This window comes from Tripterygium wilfordii, chromosome 15 (assembly GCF_013401445.1).
Source record: "Tripterygium wilfordii isolate XIE 37 chromosome 15, ASM1340144v1, whole genome shotgun sequence".
Lineage (NCBI taxonomy): Eukaryota > Viridiplantae > Streptophyta > Magnoliopsida > Celastrales > Celastraceae > Tripterygium > Tripterygium wilfordii.
Genome location: NC_052246.1, coordinates 6925426 through 6945496, shown reverse-complemented (window position 1 = coordinate 6945496; position 20071 = coordinate 6925426). Strand labels below are relative to the sequence as shown.

General features: G+C 37.7%; 1 protein-coding gene across 1 annotated transcript; it reads left to right on the top strand.

Moving 5' to 3' along the window:
* Positions 1-17477: 17477 nt before the first annotated feature.
* LOC119979825 (protein FAR1-RELATED SEQUENCE 5-like) lies at positions 17478-19843 on the top strand. Its single transcript, XM_038822451.1, has 2 exons — positions 17478-18591; positions 18846-19843. The coding sequence occupies exons 1-2, from the start codon at positions 17478-17480 to the stop codon at positions 19841-19843; spliced, it is 2112 nt and encodes a 703-aa protein (XP_038678379.1).
* Positions 19844-20071: the final 228 nt, after the last annotated feature.

The window sequence follows — 20071 nt, the reverse complement described above, 5'->3', positions numbered from 1 at the left end:
GTCCCTCAAAATAATGTTTTAGGTTGGACTTGCTCTTAAGTATTTAAAATGTGTCAGAAAACCTCTATAGCAGTCTATGGTAAAAAAATCAATATTCTGGCGCACAAGGACCCTCCATCGCACGTGTTCGGCTGTGTTCCCTCGATCTCTCGAACGTTCAATTCAACATTACATTAGTACAAATTGACCAACCAAACAAACCAAAACAAAATACTCTCTTTGAGATTTCCAATCACGGGATCACTCTCTCTCCCGCCACATTCATGGATTCTGATCCCGTAGACGCCTACCACCTCCTCTTCAAATCGCTTTCTCTGATACCAATCTGGCACTACATGTTCGCCTTCGTTATTCTCCTCCTCGTATTTCTCTACAATTTCATCGAGTTCCATCTCCTTGAGGACATCTTCACTGGCTTTCGTGGCAGTCCCGTTACCTTCACCTACAATTCCTCCTCTCATATCTACCACAATGTGGTTTCCAAGTGCGGGATTCTTCACGGCAGGTAATCGTTATTCCGTCTGTGTATTTTTTATTTTGAATTCTCCGGCTTTGTGTCTCTCGGGAAATTTTATCTGCCTAAATTTCTTGGCCACCAGAGGGATTCGTCAATTTTCGCGGCTATCTCAATTTTCTCGGAAAACCATGTTCGTGATGCTTGATTTTGAATTTGATGTTTTTTTGACTTGTGATTGTGAAGGTATTTACCGACGCCGTGACTTTGGAGTTCTCATTTTCAGATTGCTTTCTTGCATTTCTTTGGGAAGCTTCCAGCTGTCAAGTATAGAAGGTGATGTTTGTTAGAGTATTAAATTTGAATTGATATATTTCGGCCTGTCGATGTATGTAGTAATGGTTCATGGTGCGTAGTTGTTATAGTATTTATGATCAGACAATGACTTTGCTGTGTTTGGCTTATTCGCTGGAACAGTAGTTTAACAGAGTTATGTTCTCTCCCTCAGTCCCTCTCTTTTTTCTTTTCGTAATTTTCTTTTCTAGAATATGTAAAACTAATTGGTAGAAATACGAAAAAGACTAAGATTAACTACTTCATTGTGTCAGTCATGAGTCATCCGACGTTTCTGAAAGGTAGTTCAATCTAATTTCTGGATGTTCACTTCTTATGGATGTGGAGGAAGAGAGATACATTTTACCCGTATGTATTCTCAGCTTCCGTGTGCTGTTTTGAAAATCTGCAGTGGCAACCAAATGTATACATCCTTTGTTTCTAAGTCCATAAGGCAAGGGTGATAATTATCTAGCAAAGAAATCTCCACTGTAATAGAACCTGTGGAAGTAAGATATAATCTTGTTGTCCTCCCTTCAATATGCCTGAAGTATGTTGATCAAATCCTCTGTCCCGATATTTAATTGGTGGGCATTCTTTCATGCCTTTGTAATGCTACTATCATGTAGTGCTACTTACGTCAAACAGGAAAAAAAGAAGCAGAATGGAGCTTGACTGTAACACGAGCCAAACCTGAGCAGTTTCTAGTGTTCCCCCATAGGAAATGGCCACTCCATATATATATATATATATATATATTTCCCTTTTTGTATGCAATTTGGTTAAGGAAATGGAGTTGCTTTAATTTGGAAAAGAGGATTGCCCTTTTCCATAGGAACAATATTATCGTACCGGAAGCCGACAGTTAATACATCTGTCATTCTTTTCATAGTGAAGAGCAATAGCTATCCAAATTTCTATAGCATGAACTCTGCCACTTCATTTGTATATTGTCCAGAAAGAGGTGAACCTGCCACTGTATGAAATCTCATGCAGAACTTCCTTATTGAGTAATTAGAATATTGATCTTGGATTGCCTAATGGATATGTTAATTAACATCACTAGGTGATGAAACATGTTCATGATGAATGAAATATTTCTGCTTGCAGATTATCTTGCAGAAGCAGCATTGTCATTGGTTGATGTGCTGTTTTTCTATTTGAATGGAATATTTAGAATACTTTATCTTTTCATTGGAAACTTACATTCAATAATCGCTAATGTCACGCCCCGTCCCAGGAACGTGACTTATTGGCAACACGTGTGTGCACCCACGTGCCGCCACCCAAAACAAGGACTCCAATACCATTATTCACAATTGTACCAACACAATTTTAAACAAAAATTAGATTTAAACAAAATTTCGGCAGCACCTCCCCGTATTTCGGAGAATACCCCCTGCACAAACTATAGCAATTTAAACCAACAATTTCCATACCACCAAACTAAACATCCAGGGCCTCAGGCCATATTATCCCAATCATAAATCTTCATACGCACATACATACAAGGGCTTTAAGCCTAACTATCCAAAATCATCATTCATCCCACACATTACATACTTGTATATATCCCAATATACAACTAAGCTCAAGACTAACCAACCACCATTCAAAAATAAATAAAAAAAAAAAAACCACCACAAGTCCAGGCCATCCGCGTCACGCTCCTCCTTGCTGATCCGTAGTCGGAGCACTAACGCTAGTACCTATATCACCTGAGGAGGGGAAAATATAACACGGTGAGCAGGAGGCTCAGTAGGGATATTGAATAGGAGCTAAAATAAGGAATAAGGCCAGAATATCATAAGAAATAAAGCTATGCAACAATATGCCATGTCGTTAAACAAAATGCAATCCGTACATCCAACCGAGCCATGTCGCTAGAGCCAATTAACCGGAACCACTAGCACATGCTCTCACAAATATTCCATACCATGCCACTAGATCCAATTAACCGGAACCACTAGTGCATGCTCACACAAGTACCATCAACCGTGTCACTAGAGCCAAATAACCGGAACTACTAGTACACGTTGACGTACGTATCAAATAATTCGGGTAGCCAATAGTGTTTTGAGATTAATGGTTAAGAAAATCCATACCTCATTTGAGCAAAAACCTCACCACAACTCTAGCAACCACTTCTCCAATTTCAAATAACCTAATTCATAATATTTACAATCACTGCCCTTCCAACAATATCAATTTCAACACATACATTCACAATAAGACACTTACCTTAGTCAATTCTGCAAACCCTTGCTCAATCCCTTCTCCTCCTATCTCCACACTTCAATCCAAGCTCAAATCTAACATCAATATACATAAGCTTTGATTACTCAACAAGCTTTTACCCCAAAACCTCCAATTTCACAAAATCCCACAAAACCCATAAACCCTAGCTTGAAATCCATTGAAATCTTACCTCAATCTTGTGAATATCATGCAATCCAAGCTTTAGAAATGATACGAGAGAAACTATGTCTGAAAATCTTTTATATTTCATCCCTCACACCAATCTCACTTACAGCCCTAAATACAATCCAGTATATTCTAAATACATGTACAATGACTCAAATACCCTCATATATTCTAACACCCCCCTTCAAGTTGGAGCATAGATGTTAATCATGCCCAACTTGTTACAAATATCAGTTATTCGGCTCCCTGGTAGAGCTTTAGTAAATATATCGGCTATTTGATCCCCAGTTCTAACATGGTTAAGACGGACCATTCCTTGTTGGAGTTTCTCTCGAATAAAGTGACAATCAACCTCGATATGTTTTGTACGCTCATGAAACATTGAGTTAGAAGCAATATGAATAGCTGCTTGATTATCACACCACAATTGCATGGGAGTCGAGTCTTTCATACCAATTTCCTCAAGCAAGTGACGCACCCACATAAGTTCACAAATAGATTGAGCCATGGCTCTATATTCAGACTCAGCACTCGACCGTGCAACTACATTTTGTTTCTTACTTTTCCATGATATCAAATTTCCTCCAATAAAGACACAATAACCTGTAGTAGACCGCCTGTCTATAGGACATCCCGCCCAATCAGCATCAGAGAATCCTTCTACTTCAAGATTATCATGATCTTTATAAAGAACACCACAACCTGTTCCTTCCACTCTACTGTGACCATGATTCCTATAAACAATACCGCGACCTGGAGCACCCTTAAGATACTTCAAAATATGAATAACTGCATCCCAGTGAGATGTTCGAGGAGATGACATAAACTGACTAACCACACTTACTGGGAAAGCAATGTCTGGACGCGTCACTGTAAGGTAATTAAGTTTCCCAACTAATCGCCTATATTGTTCTGGATCAGCAAGTAGAACACCATCTTCAGCAGCCAGTTTCACATTCGGCACCATAGGTGCCTCACACGGTTTAACATCAGTCAAACCTGTCTCACTAAGTATATCAAGTACATATTTCCTCTGAGATAGGAAGATACCTTTCTTGCTACGTGACACTTCAATGCCCAAGAAGTATCTGAGAGGTCCAAGATCCTTTGTTTGAAATTTAGTGTGAAGAAAGGACTTAAGAGCACTAATACCCATACTATCACTCCCAGTAATCACAATATCATCCACATAAACCACCAGAAGAATACACCCTAACTCAGATTGTTTGTAGAAGACAGAGTGATCAAGAGCACTTTTGCACATCCCAAACTCAATGACCACTTCACTGAATCTCCCAAACCAAGCACGGGGAGACTGTTTCAATCCATATAATGATTTCTGAAGAAAACATACTTTCCCAGACTCCCCCTGAGCAACAAACCCAGGTGGTTGCTCCATGTAGACCTCTTCAACCAAATCACCATGCAGAAAGGCATTCTTAACATCTAACTGATGTAAAGGCCAGTGATAGATAGCAGCAAGGGAAATAAAAAAGCGAATAGAAGCAATCTTGGCAACCGGAGAAAAAGTCTCCAAATAATCAACGCCATATGTCTGAGCATAGCCTTTTGCCACTAACCGAGCTTTCAAACGAGCCACAGAACCATCGGGATTCACTTTAACAGTGAAAACCCACTTACAACCAATAGCATGTTTGTCTTTGGGAAGAGAAACAAGATTCCAAGTACCATTTTCCTTAAGAGCAAACATCTCATCCTCCATTGCCTGCCGCCACCCAGAATGATCAAGAGCCTCTGAAACAGACTTAGGAACAGGAGTAGAATCGAGAGAAGAAATAGTAGACTGGGAGACAAGAGATAGACTGTTATAAGAAACAAATGAAGAGATAGGATAGGGACAAGAACGTTTACCTTTACGAAGAGCAATAGGTAAATCAAGACTAGCATCAGGAGCAGGAGGATTTGGATCTGGAGAAGAAGATGCAGGTGAAGGCTGAGTGTCAAGGTCTGCCGTAGGTGCCATTGGAGAATTCACTATAGGTGGTGCCACAGGACGATGCCAGCTATGTCGAGAATATGTTTGAGTGATGGGAGGATGAGAAGACTCAGGAAGAGAATGTTGTCCAGATACACGGTAGACAAGAAAATCATCCTCGGGAGTAAAAAAGGATGCAGAAGTACCACTGACATAAGGGGTAGATTCAAAGAAGGTAACATCAGCTGAAATTAAGTATCGACCTAGATCAGGAGAGAAACAACGATACCCTTTTTGATGACGAGAGTATCCCAAGAAGATACATTTCAGAGAACGCGGGTCAAGTTTAGTAACCGTAGGTCGGACATCCTGCACAAAACACACACAACCAAATATACGTGGGGGAAGACAAAATAGAGGCTGAGAGGGAACCAGAACAGCATAAGGTATATGACCATCTAGAACCGAAGAGGGCATACGATTGATTAAATAACATGCAGTATGAACAGCATCAGCCCAAAAAATCTTAGAAACTTTCATATGAAATAATAAGGCCCTGGCAACTTCCATCAAATGACGATTTTTCCTTTCGGCCACTCCATTTTGTTATGGAGTGACAACACATGATGACTGATGAACAATACCATTCTGAGCAAGATAAGAAGAAAGAGACTCAGAGAAATACTCTTTGGCATTGTCACTACGTAGAATGCGAAGTGAAGCATTATTTTGAGTTTTAACTTCAGCATGAAAGGCACAAAATATAGAATATAACTCAGAACGTTTTTTCATTAAATATAACCAAGTTACTCGGGTAAAATCATCAACAAACGTAACAAAATAACGAAATCCAGATTGAGACACAACTGGACAAGGACCCCAAATATCTGAATGAACTAGTTCAAATGGGGACGCAGCCCGTTTATTGACTTGAGGAATGTAAGACGCCCTATGATGTTTAGCAAACTGACACGCTTCACACTCTAATGGAGACACCGAACCTAAAGACGGACAAAGACGCTTTAAAACATTTAACGAAGGATGACCAAATTGACAATGCAACTGATAGAATGAGGTAGCACTAATGGAAGCAACCGGTCGGGGCACTGGTGAACAATCAGCAGCAAGAACGTACAGACCGTTAGACACATGACCTTTACCAATAATCTTCTTCGTCACCAGATCCTGAAACACACAATGATTAGGAAAGAAATGAACAGAACAATGTAAAGCATGAGTGATTCTACTCACTGATAATAGATTAAAAGGAAAATGAGGCAAGCACAAAACAAAAGATAGAGATAAGGTGGAAGTAGGTGAGGCTGTACCACTACCAAGTACAGGAACATTAGAACCATCAGCTAGAGTAACATTTGGCAGAGTGGGAGAAGATTGAAATGAAGAAAGGATAACTGTATTGCTTGTCATGTGATCGGTGGCTCCATAGTCAATGACCCAAGCACCGGAGGACGAAGAAAGACATGCAGTTGGATTACCTGACTGAACAAGGTTGGCAGTAGATTGGGTAGCTTGAAACTGAGCAAACCGAGCATACTCATCAGCTGAAATCATGATATGACCATCAGGTCTAGGTGCTATGGAAGAAGACACAGCCCCGGTAGGAGTGGGCAAAAGACCCTCCTGGGTAGCAGCATTGGCAAACCGCGGAGATGGTTTACCATTCAATTTCCAACAATTTTTCTTCAAATGACCCTGCTCTCCACAATGATAGCATGTCCTGGGACCTCCACGTTCCCCCTTGTCACGACCACCACCACGTACTCCTCGACCACTACTACGACCACCTCTATTACCACCAGCTGGTGGTGTCAAACCCAATAAAGCAGAGGTATCACCAGAACCAGCGATACTCCAGATTCTTTACCATCCTTACAAACTTTGCGCAGCCGAGAGAACACCTCAGCTAGTGACGGAAGAGTAGAGCCTGTAAGGATTTGAGACCGAGCCACATCATACTCGGATTCCAACCCTGCAAGGAAGCACTGAACCATGATCTCCTCCTCTTGTTCTTGCATTTTCTTCACATCAGCTATTATGGGATATAAGGTCCTCTTCTCCTCAAACATTCGCTTAAAATCAGTATAATATTCAACCAATGTTCGCCCCTTCTGATCAGCACGATATAAACCAGATAACAAATCATGAACATGGGACAAGTTCTGCTTGCTGGAATATAGGGACTCCAAATATTGCCACAACTCACAGACAGTATCACAATGACCTACCATGTCATCAACAGAGTGTTCCATAGTGTGCTGAATCATAGTAAACAATTTATCATCTTCTTTCTGCCATTGAGCCCTTGCTATAGGCTCTGTTGGTGGGTTTTCAGTCAAGTGGTTCTCCATATCAATGCCTGAAAGATATCTTCTAATCACCCTTTTCCATTGACTATAATTGGCACCATTTAGTTTCCTATCAGTAATTCGATGCCCAGTGGTAATAATCTCAGTAAATGTCTTTGTCTCACTAGGACCAGCCATTACAAACAAATCAAAGAAAACAATAGTTCGTGTAATAAATCAACCAGAACAACCAGAAATCAATTCACCAACTTTGATGTTGACTTGCAAACACTCTCACTAACCCACAGAAATGCACACATAAATCACCAGCACAAATATCTGCTCACACACCCGAACAAAGCCGAGAAACAGAACACACAAAAATTCGCACAATAAGTTCGCGCAACTGCGCAGACAAATACACAACCAGATCAGTCGCACTAGGCACTGAATCTGAGTCAAACCCACAGCTGGAAACAGAAACCAGAACCCAGAAACAGAACCAAGAAGAGAGAAGGTAATTTCTGCAACACTTCCAGATCCGAACAAAGAAGAGAACCAAGACCGTGAGTTCTTCAACGCTACCAGACCAGAACGAAGAAGAAAACCAAAACCATCTAACAGAAACTTACTTGCGACCACCAAGGCACAATCGCGATCGGCACCGTTGGCTTCGATACCATGATACGAGAGAAACTATGTCTGAAAATCTTTTATATTTCATCCCACACACCAATCTCACTTACAGCCCTAAATACAATCCAGTATATTCTAAATACATGTACAATGACTCAAATACCCTCATATATTCTAACAAGAAAGTCCAAAAGCTTCAATTCAAGCTCCTTTCTCCTTGATTCACACCAAAATCCTTCTTCTCTCTCTAGTTCTCTCTCTCTCGGCCCATAGCCCACAGGTCCCAGGATCAGAACCTGGCTCCGATACCATGATATGAGAGAAACTATGTCTGAAAATCTTTTATATTTCATCCCACACACCAATCTCACTTACAGCCCTAAATACAATCCAGTATATTCTAAATACATGTACAATGACTCAAATACCCTCATATATTCTAACAAGAAAGTCCAAAAGCTCAATTCAAGCTCCTTTCTCCTTGATTCACACCAAAATCCTTCTTCTCTCTCTAGTTCTCTCTCTCTCTCGGCTATCTCTCTATCACATGTGTGAGAAATGAACCCAGAAATTGTTAAAAGTGTTTTTAAAACCCAATTTCCCGATAAGTGTTCGGACGGCTCCAAGGGGTGGGTGTCCGGACACTTTGTGAAGAAAATGAGACAGAGTGTAAAGCTGTTCAAAAACTGCTCGAGGTGTCCGGACACTTCACCATATATATATATATATATATATATATATATATATATATTCCAATTGGGTTTTCACAGCTAAGGCATATGGATCTGTTTCAGATTCAAGTTTGATATGCTAAATATGATTTTATCTTGGATTCGTGCTCTTAAGTTGAAAATTTTCGTACTTCTGCTAATGCATCTATGGCTTCTGGGTTTATTGTAAATGGGTTTATCATAAATGGGTGAATGATGTTATTATTGCATCTCCTATGTTTATGTGTTTATGCATTTAATTGGTTTCTCTGTTTTTCCGTATATTTTATTTTTTTTCTATAATTTTGTGTCTCCGCTTTCTTTCATTATGAAAGAAAGAGTTTCATTATTTATTGTTGTTTGTGGTTGTGAGGGCCAGGGTAGAGTGAGGATAGATTGCTGTTTTCTCAAATATTAATACCCCCTACCCCCTGGCGAAAAAATTGACAAATGTTGACTACAGTTTTTCACATTAAATATGTATATATGATTGTTGACTAACAAATCCTTTTGATACTCTTTCAGAAAAATCTTTCACACTTCTTGGCATTTCGTGGTCATAATCCGTTACTTTTTGTAGTATTAGATATAATTGTGGTTCCCAGACTCTCTCTCCCTCTCTTCAGAAATCTGAATTGATACAACAGGTTGACTGGAACTAACATTTGTTCTCTTCCTTCTTATCGATAATTTATATCTGAGGATTTCTTGCATTAGGATTCACAGATTTGTCCCATTCTGCATTTGATCTAACCAATGCAGAATATTTCTTACCTTTCATATTTCCCAATTTCCTTCAACAGAGCTGGGATAACCGAGATGGCCTCCAGTTTATGTCATTGCTAGTGCAAATAGCATCTGGCAATTGGAGTATAGTTATCATTCATGCTTAATTTGTTGCAAAGTTCAGTAAAGGAGTTCTTCTCAAGGATTTCGTGAGAATGAACCCCTAGTTGGTCTTTGGACTTCTTATACAAAGGTACAACAGCCTTTATTCACCAAGTATCTTTTGAAGTGACATTTGATCCCCAAACTCTTTTTTCTCTCATCGAAGACCAAACTAGAATCTATTTCAATGCCACTTGATTGTCATGGAATAGTTGCATTGCTTGGCTACATTTCATGCAAGAATGATTCCATCTATATCAGCTCACAAGCAGTGATCCACAAGCTTATATTCTGCTTTTGCGGTCGATGTAACTACCAATTTCTGTTTCTTACTCCTCTGAGTTATTAGATAATCCCAACAAATGTGTAGTAACACGATGTGGATCTCCTGTCTAGATATTTTCCATCTCAATCAGCATATGAGAAGCCAATTATATTTCATGAGGTAAACTTATTGAATAGTAATCCCAAACTCCTAGCCCTTTCTAAGTATCTCACTGCCTGAGACTCTGTGAAAGAACTTCCCTATGTTCAACTCTAGGACTTTCCATGAATTGACAACAGGTCTAACTTCAAAGAGAATAGCTGGTAGATTAGCCTGCTCTTTTTATTTTAAGTTAAGGAGTAACGTTCTTCTTTTTTGACTGTCAACAAGATTAGCCACTTGCTTCGTCCTGGTGAACTTATCTTCTTTAGGAAAGTATATTTCCGTTGAGCAGGAATAACCCTTTTTTTTGTTCGAATATGAATGCTTAATTTTTTAAATGTCTAATTTGCATTCGAATTAAGATATAAGATTTGGAGCCGTGACCTTGTTTTCATCGATTTATTTACTTTTACCTTTACCAGCTACCGTTTGGACCTGAGGGCTTCATTATCAACAGGCTGTGATCACTTGTTCTAGAACACTATCATTCTAATCGGACATGTAACAAACACACCACTCACTCGGCATATAAATACATATAATCTTTCCTTTTTGATTTTCATAAAGAGGGTACACTGGTGCAGCCTAGTATTCTTATTTAGCTCTGGAATATGTAATTCTGCATAATTGGCCCATGTTTATACCTTGGCATTGTTGGATTTAGTTTTTTCCAAGATGACATGCGCTGATGTTCTAATAGTTCTGACTTGCAAAACTTCTGATCCTCTATAAACATTTTTTTTACGCCATCATATCCTTAAAACAAACTTCCTTGGTAGTGAAATGGGTGAAAAGATGGAATGTGTGTGATTTCTAGTGATATATTTATGTTTTGATAGCTATCTTATGAAAACTTTGTTGCATCTGGTTGCTGGATATAAGTGCATCTTTCTCGAGTTACTAGAATTTTGTGCATAAATGTTAGTTAATAAACAACTTGGTTTTTCTTAACGAGTTCCTAGGGCACTGATTAATGATTCATAATTCTTAACATGAATAACTGGATTTAGAAATAGTTTGTTATTCACATGGCACGGCCTTGTGATTCAGACAAAAAGGTAACTGTTACTTAGAGACATGAGGTATAACCCTGTGAATCTTAAAAACTCTGGTTAATAGTATCCCAAAAAATAAGGTAAGTCTTCTCTTCACTGATGTTGAATTGATTCTTATACAGTTTCAGGAGATGAAGTTGGCATCAATACTCTGCCATTCCTGGAGATGACACAACTCCAATCGCGATTGTGGTTCCTGGCTTAACTAGTGATTCTTCTTCTAATGTTAGTTGAATAATTTATTTTAATAACGTTTACACTTTTTGAGTATCTTGGCTGAGAACTCGAGTAACTATTCTCTGGAGTATCTTAGCAGAGAATTCACGAAACTATGCTTGTGAACTTAAAACCCGGCGCATCAATGCTTGAAAGCTCTTAAGAATCTTGCTATTGTTCATTTGGAGCAGAGGTTCCTAACATGATATTTTGACCAAAAAAAATATATTTTGCATTGGAGTTTTATTTGAATGTTGCACCTCAGTATTTTCAGTTTCAATGGTAAGGATTTGTAAGTCTTTCCGAATTATAGGTCTATTAACATAGTACGCAACCTTAATCATTGTCTTGTACATTATTAAAAAGGTACTTTTAGATCTGGAGGAAGGTAGATTAAAATGCCTTGCTAAATGGGTATATATGGTTTCGGAACATTTATATTTTTCATTTCTTCAACCTTAATAAGTTTATTCTTTTCCCTTAAAATCCAGAAGAACTTCGGTTGAGGAATTCATGTGTCTGAGCAGTTGGTTGTTATGAGTACTTTTAGTAATCTTGTTGTGCCTTGGATTGCGTATGGTAAACCATGCAGGCGAGTGAAAGATTGTTGGATGAGGAGATTGGGTGTGCATGCCAATTAATGCTTCTCAAGTATTAGCAGTAGTGTATTGTGATTCAATTTTAATCATTTATTGATAAATGTTTGGTTGAGTATGTAAATTTGTTGCCACTTGCCACATTCTTTGAAAAATGATGTATCAAAAACCTGAATCTGTAGGATCCCCTTGTTCAAGGCATGTCAAACTTATTGAGACTGCGAAATTTGAATAAGTAGAATGAGCTTTGGTCTTTCACGGGGAAAGTTGTGATGGGAATTGTGTAGTAAGTAGTAATCTAGCTGACACACGAATGAAGATTCTTTCTCCTTGAGGTTTTCAATACTTTGACTTTTAAGTCTTCCCTAAGTTTAGACTGGAATGGAAACGACAATGTAAATTGCTGGTCGACACATGTTTTGTGGCTCACATGTTTCTTATGAGTCTTCCCACAGGTTTGTGACTACGGTAATATGGTTCCAAGATGACAAAGTTTCTGTAACTAAAGTTGTTTCTTTGATTTTACGTAATTATAGGGGCTAGGGAGCGTTTTGGCATTCCAGATACCACAACTGAATCAACTCATGACATTCGTCTTGTTTTCTTCTTGGAACTTTAAAACTCATCTGAAATGCGGTACTGCCAATCCTAATTCCAAATTGTAAAGGATTAAGTTCCTTTTAAATTAGGAACTCCAATTCTACTCGTGTTTCTGGTGAACAACTTATCTTACATCGTAATGAACTTTTTACTTACACGAGGGTTTCCTAACAATGTTTCGTTTTTCTATCTATTACTATTTGATTTTCAGTATCTAACGCATCTTGCCTTCAAGTTGGCAAAAAGTGGATGGAATGTCGTTATCACCAACCATAGGGGATTGGGTGGTGTTTCTATTACTGTAAGTTTTTCTCTGCATTAATATGTTTACAATCAAATTATTTAAACAATATAAAATTTTGTAGAGTGTAGTGTTTTCACGATACGAAATTGCATCTCTTCTTGCTGCTGAAATGTATGCAAAAGTAACGAATTGTGGCCTGACGTTGATGTCTCTGAATAATGCTGTGAAGTATCTTTTATTCTTCGACTTACTATGACTTTGTTGGCAAGATAGATAAATGATTTGGACTTTAGTGTTGTACAAGGATTAAATTTTCATTTTTAACTGAATTAACTTTTGCATTCATGTCTATCATTGCAATATCATAGTGGTTTTGGCCTTGATCTCATTTAGTTTTCAACTCATACCATAAGTGAAAGCAATTGGTGGAAGTTTTAATGATGGAATGTAGCTAGTCCTGGATATCAATTCCAAGATTATTGCAAGAAATTAGATTTTTATAAGCATATATGGGAGCCACACATGACTGACATTTTATGCTGAAAATTCCTTGATCAAAGGGTAAAAAATACATACTACTCAAACTGTGAAAGACATTTTCCCTATGCTAGACCAACATTATGTTTTGAGCTAGTCTTGCACGATAATTGACTCGTTGCTTGCTCAATGTGCTGGCATCAAGTCCCTATTTTGGTATAAGCAACATTTATTTTTCTGTTTCATGTGCCAATGGTGGCTGAATATGAAATTTTACTTTTTAAGTGTGCCTAGTACATTAATGCACATTTTAGAAATTAAACAACAAAAAAACTAGCAGAATATTTCTAATTTCAATGGGTAAATGAAGCAATTTATTGAGCAACTGTGGTTCGATCATATGTTACTGATTTTAAAGAGTGAAGCTGCATGCATAATAGCAAGTGGTACTGATATGGATTTAATTGCAAGCGCACAAATCGCACAAGTAATAAAGAGATGAGTAAATTATCGTTTCCACTAGGGATGTGTTGGCAATAGAAATCAATGTCAAACTAGTAATAACTATGCAAATTGGGGAAAGGTTTTGCGGTTTGTTTTGATTTTTAACTAAACTAATTAAAAAGAACAAAGACAAATCAAACACAAGTGTGAAATCAAGGATGGAAAGCACTAGGGTACTTAAAGTCACCTCATCTATCCAATTCAATTCCCTTAGTCCCTTAATCCCTAATTCATCTCTCTATAATGACAATCGATTTCCCAACCTATTCAATGTTCTATTCCTAGATACATCAAACGTATTTTCAACATAAATCCCTGTTATTCCTAACAATCGGATTAATATATCAAAAACCCATTAAGAACTATGGAAATCATTTAGCGATTGCATAAGCCACAAACCTATATTCTTATGGTTCATGCACCCTATGTCATCTATGGCTTGAGGCAAACCCTAGATATCTCCTTCCGGTCTCAATCTAGGCAGCAAATCAATTGAATGATGGCCCAACATTCAAAAGCATTAATCACACCCATAGACAATCAATCGAGAGAGATAAATCAAGAAATAAGGAAACCAAGTTTATTGAATCTTCAAGATTTGGTTACATTAAGACCCTAGTAAGAAATCTAGCCACTCATGGAAGCAAAATACATCATTAAACAAAGGAAATCAACCATAGAAACTAGGATAGAAAAGGAGAGAGAAAACCCCCTTGTAGACCCTCTTCTTCTCCAAGCTTCAATGGTGGCTCCAAGCTCTCCAATGGTAGTAGAATGAAAAACCCTCCAAGAACTCCCCCAAAACCTTATTTTTTTGCCCTTTTATACTTCCCCAAACTCTTATGTCGTTTTCAAAACAAGTTGGGGTCGTTTTGGCTTAAAAACAAGTGAATTCGAAACTTTTTCGCGAAACTGCGCGTGCTGTGAATAGTACCTCCGATCGATCGGAACACTGTTCCGATCGATCGGAAATACAATCTGTCTCCATGAATTCAATGCTGTTTTGGCAGGTCCGATCGATCGGGAATGGATCCGATCGATCGGAAATCGGTTCTGGAGTAAAAATCTTCATTTTGCACTCTTTTCCTTCCTTTCTTGCCTTGATACCTACAATATGCAAATATAACTTTCTTAGGCAATATCAACTCTTAATCAACTCAAAATGAGATGAACTTATGTGTAAAGGATGTGCAAATGTATGCATATATTTGGCACATCAGGTACTAACTAGCATCATAATACCATTAGACACTGAAGAAATCAGGTATTAGATATAGTAACTAAGGTGGTGTGTTCAGGTGACATTGGCTTATTCTACATGATTAGTTTTTAGCTGCAATTACATTGAATTTCTTTTTAAATGTTTTTCTTAAAAATCTGAACTCTATTCTGAACAAAAATATAACCGGCAGAATTTACCGCTTTAATCTTCGTAGTTTGAGTTGTTCATACCAATACTCTTTTATTGTGTAATGTCATTTTAAATTACCCCTGATAAATAGTATTAGTGGCTCTTCCAGATGTCATTCTGGCATCTTCAGCAGCTTCTTGGTTCGGAATTATGCGGTGCTAGTCTTTCATACTGGTATCATTCATCTATTTATTTGAGAAATTTTTGCAGTCAGATTGCTTTTACAATGCTGGATGGACAGAAGATCTACGAGCAGTCATTGATTTTCTTCACCAAGAATACCACAGAGCTCCTTTATTTGCTATTGGAACTAGCATTGGTGCCAACATTCTGGTGTGTTCATTTGGATTCTTTTTACATGAATTTAATTTTTGTTGTGGATAAATTTTCATAAAACGTGCATTACATGTCCTACATGTTTAGTGTTATGGTTGGTCATTATTTAAACCTGAATCTGTGATTTTCTGCTCTTTCACTTTTTTGGGATGTTCTTTCTGATGTGATCTTCCTATTGGTAGTCTCTGTTGAAGAGTCAAGGTATATGCGAGGTTTCTGTGGGAAATAGTTCCCTTTTTCTACTTTTGGTGTTCCTTCCATGCCTCGTGGGTGATTTTGATGGAAACATTTGTTGGGATGGTATGAAACAACTATTCACTCGGGGCAGGGCCTTTTTCACCTACTTTAGATAAGTTGTTTAAGAGAAGTTGATCCTAAATGAGTTAAAGTTGTGGCCTTTGGATGGCAGTTGACTTTGGGTTTTTCTTTGAGGAATTTTGAATTTGTCTCTCTTTTACACCCCCCTTTCCCCAGTAAAATGGAAGGTTCTATGAGGCAGAGAGAAATTAGTATTTATTTTGGAAATTTCTCTTTTGATGCTCTAGAGCTGAAGTTGACACCCATGCTCCAGCTTGCTTCTTGGGTCCTGATTCTGGAAGAAAACACTAGGCCATCTTCATAGTACAATAAAGAAAACTGTACTATTGGACTTGAATGAAGTTACCAATCAGCCAACTTACCACTGTCTTACTTCAGAGTAGATCTATCTGCTCAGTTATACTTTTGCTTCTACCTTAGATTTATCAGCTACATTGTTTAAGGCATTGGCGACACATTCAGGTCCCAATATAGATGCCAATACAATTATATAAGTTCTTTTGCTTTGAAATTTTGGCTGTTTATATTTCTACTTCTATGCCGATCTAAACCTTACATTGGTTTGCTTCTGGTAGTAGATTATTTGTATCATGCCAGTCCTTATAGGAGTGTGTGTATCTATATATGCATGTCTATATTACTATGTTGGTTTGCAAAACCATTTTTATAATTATGCTTGCGGAGACCAACCTATGGAAATTTCTTATCTTTATCTCGTATCTGAATGTGAACTGATTTTTCTGGTAAAATATCTTGGGGAGGACAAAGAGAATGTTCCTGTCTCTGGTGCTGTAGCTATTTGCAATCCATGGGACCTTTTGGTTAGGGAAAAAGATATATGTACATAAAAGTCTTGTACATAAATATACATAACTGATGTGGATAGACAACTCATCATGCCACATCAGATGTGAGAAGTAGTGTTATTTTGTGGCCCACGTTATTTTCCCGCTTATCTTCATTACATTATTTTAATAATTTCAGCTAAATCTTCTCTCTCCAACATCAGTCTCGATATTTTCTTGCTTTTTTCTTCGGTTCCGCTGCAAGTGCTCTCTTTCTATCAAACAACTTCTGCTTATATTGACAAGATCAAGATCTGGTGTCCATATTTTCGGCATAGTAAAGGAGATCAAGTAGTCACTTAATCTAAGAGGTGTGTTTTTATTTCTCGGTCTTTTATTAGTGAATCAGCTCGGAATACCTGCATATGCCCGATTTTTATTTGTTCTGTGGGTATGAAAGTATTAAAATAGTGGGTATCTTTGTAATCTGAATGGTTCATTGTTATATATTGGTGGTGAAAATCTTTGGCAGTTTTGATTTAATCTTTGTAGTCATAGGTGAAATATATTTCTGATTCGTGACTTATTACACTTTCATGTCAGTTAATTACATCTATTTTTTCCTTCTGATATTTCAAGCATCACAACCAGGGATAGTATGCAATTGGTATCTTATTACACATGTCAGATATATTATAACACGCTAATGGTTACCTATTACATATGACTTATGTAACATGTAGCCAGAATATAATAAGTATTACTTGGTTTAATGTTTACGATTATTAATTATACAATTACTGTTTCTGTCTAGTGTGAATATGGATGATGCGGATTTTGTGGTCAATGTGGGATCGACTGATACTAGAATAGATGGTGTTGGATCGAATGTGCCGATTATTGGGATGTTGTTTCAATCTGCAGATGAAATGTTTGAGTATTACAAGGCATATGGACAAGTTAAGAGATTCTCTATTAAGAGGAGATCATTAACCAGGGATGCAAATGGCGTCTATCGATATCTTGTATTTTCCTGTGGGCGGTCTGATAAGTACATTAGCCATTCGAAAAATCTTGTCAATCATCAGGCTAATTCCAAGAATGATTGTAAGGCCAGACTTGTTGCTCGGTTATCTGCATGTGAGAAATGGGAGATTACACAATTTAATGATGTGCACAATCATAATCTAAGCCCTACACATTCTAGGTTCTTTACTTGCAATAGAGAGATTAATCCACACGTGAAGAGACAGTTAGAGATAAATGACATTGCAGGGATTAGGCCAAACAAGAGTCACAATTCTTTTGTAATTGGAGCTGGTGGTCATGACAATTTGAAATTTTTGGAACGGGACACTCGCAATCATCTTGCTCATTTGAGGCGTATGCGTCTTGGTGAGGGTGATGAAAATGCGGTTCAGATGTATTTCACTAAGATGCAAGCTAACAACCATGGGTTTTTTTCACTAATTGATTGGGATGAGGATGGTAGACTGAGAAATTTGTTTTGGGCGGATCAACGCAGTAGGGCTGCATACCATGAGTTTGGTGATGTAGTTACTTTCGACACGACATACCTAACAAACAAATATGATATGCCGTTTGCTCCTTTTGTTGGGGTTAATCACCATGGTCACTCTAAATTATTAGGATGTGGACTGTTATCTGGCGAGGATACAGAAACTTTTGTATGGCTTTTTAGAACTTGGCTTGCTTGTATGGGTGGTGTTCCTCCTTCAGGTATTATCACTGATCAAGATAGGGCAATGAAGAATGCGATACAATTCGTATTTCCAACAACTCGCCACAGACTATGTCTATGGCATATTATGAAGAAATTGCCTGAAAAATTTGGTTCACATCGTGAATATGAGGGTATATCTCGTTTATTACACGCCGCTGTTTATGATACACACAGTATTGAGAATTTCGAAGGTGAATAACATTTTTTCTGATGCACTTATAAATGTATATAAAGTTTTTATTCACATTGTTAAACATAGTCAAGTACATGTGTAATATTAATTATTTCATGTGTAATAGTATTAACAGACTGTTTAATTATATCATAATAATGCATTTCATTTTATTGATATCACACTTAATATGACATGTTATGTTATTCAACCTATATGTAATTACAACAATTACAGTGTGAAGTGCGGCTAACTATATGCTATTCTGATCAGATGCGTGGCGTACATTGGTTGGAAGATATAATCTGGAAGGAAATGCATGGCTATCTTCTTTGTATTTAGATAGGGAGATGTGGGTGCCTATTTTTGTACGAAAATACTTTTGGGCTGGGATGTCTACAACACAGCGAAGTGAGAGTATGAACGCATTTTTTGATGGGTACGTTAACTCAAAGACTACGCTAAAGCAGTTTGTGGAACAATATGAGAATGCTTTGAGGAAAAAAGTTGAGAAAGAGTGTCAAGCAGACTTTGATTCATTAAACAAGCAAATCCCATGTGCTACATTTTACAATATGGAAAAGCAAATCCAAGGTATTTACACAACAGCAAAGTTTGTTGAATTCCAATCTGAATTGACAGGAATGATGTATTGTGGAATTAACCAGGTCATTGCGGATGAGGCAAATTCACAATATATTATATACGAGGATGTTGTATATGGTGAAGGAGGTAGGAAAAAAGTTCTATTTACTGTGACGTATGACGGTAAATATGTTAATTGCTCTTGTTTGAGGTTCGAGTTTAGGGGTATTATATGCAGCCATGCTATCAATGTTCTTGTTTGTAATGACATTGAACTATTGCCAGAACCTTACATATTTACCAGGTGGAGGAAAGATGTTCGAAGAACTCATTCTCGTGTCAAAGTGAGCTGTGATGGTTGGTCATTGCCCCCTGAACAACGTCGTTATGATGATATGTGTAAATCGTTCGCTACATTGGCAGATTTGGCGGCTGACCACGAAGCGCAATATGATATCGTCATGGAATGGATAGCTGCATCGTCGAGAAACATGTTAAGTAATTCAAACCCTGCTTTGATTAGGGGTTCATGCAATTCAAATGATCCAGTTGTTAAGAGATCTAAGGGGCGTCCTCGTAGTGTTATGAAGAAGAAGATTTACAAAAACAAACGAAATGGGAGTGGCAGTACATCAGCAGGCATATCAACTACGCAGGAGGAGGATGATAATAGCGTTGCACTTTGATATCAGTTGTTGTTTATCTATATAATAGTTGCAACGAAGATACCTTGTGTTTTTATTCATTGATAATGTGTATTTGTAGGTTTGCATGGGTATCCTACGTATTAAAGTATGTTTTTATATTTAATAATGTGTAATTGAACTCAGTCCGTGATGAATATTGGTTTTGTTTGGTTCATGTAATTTTTATTATTTCTTTAAGTTTTAGTCAGCATCAAGGTGTCATAATCA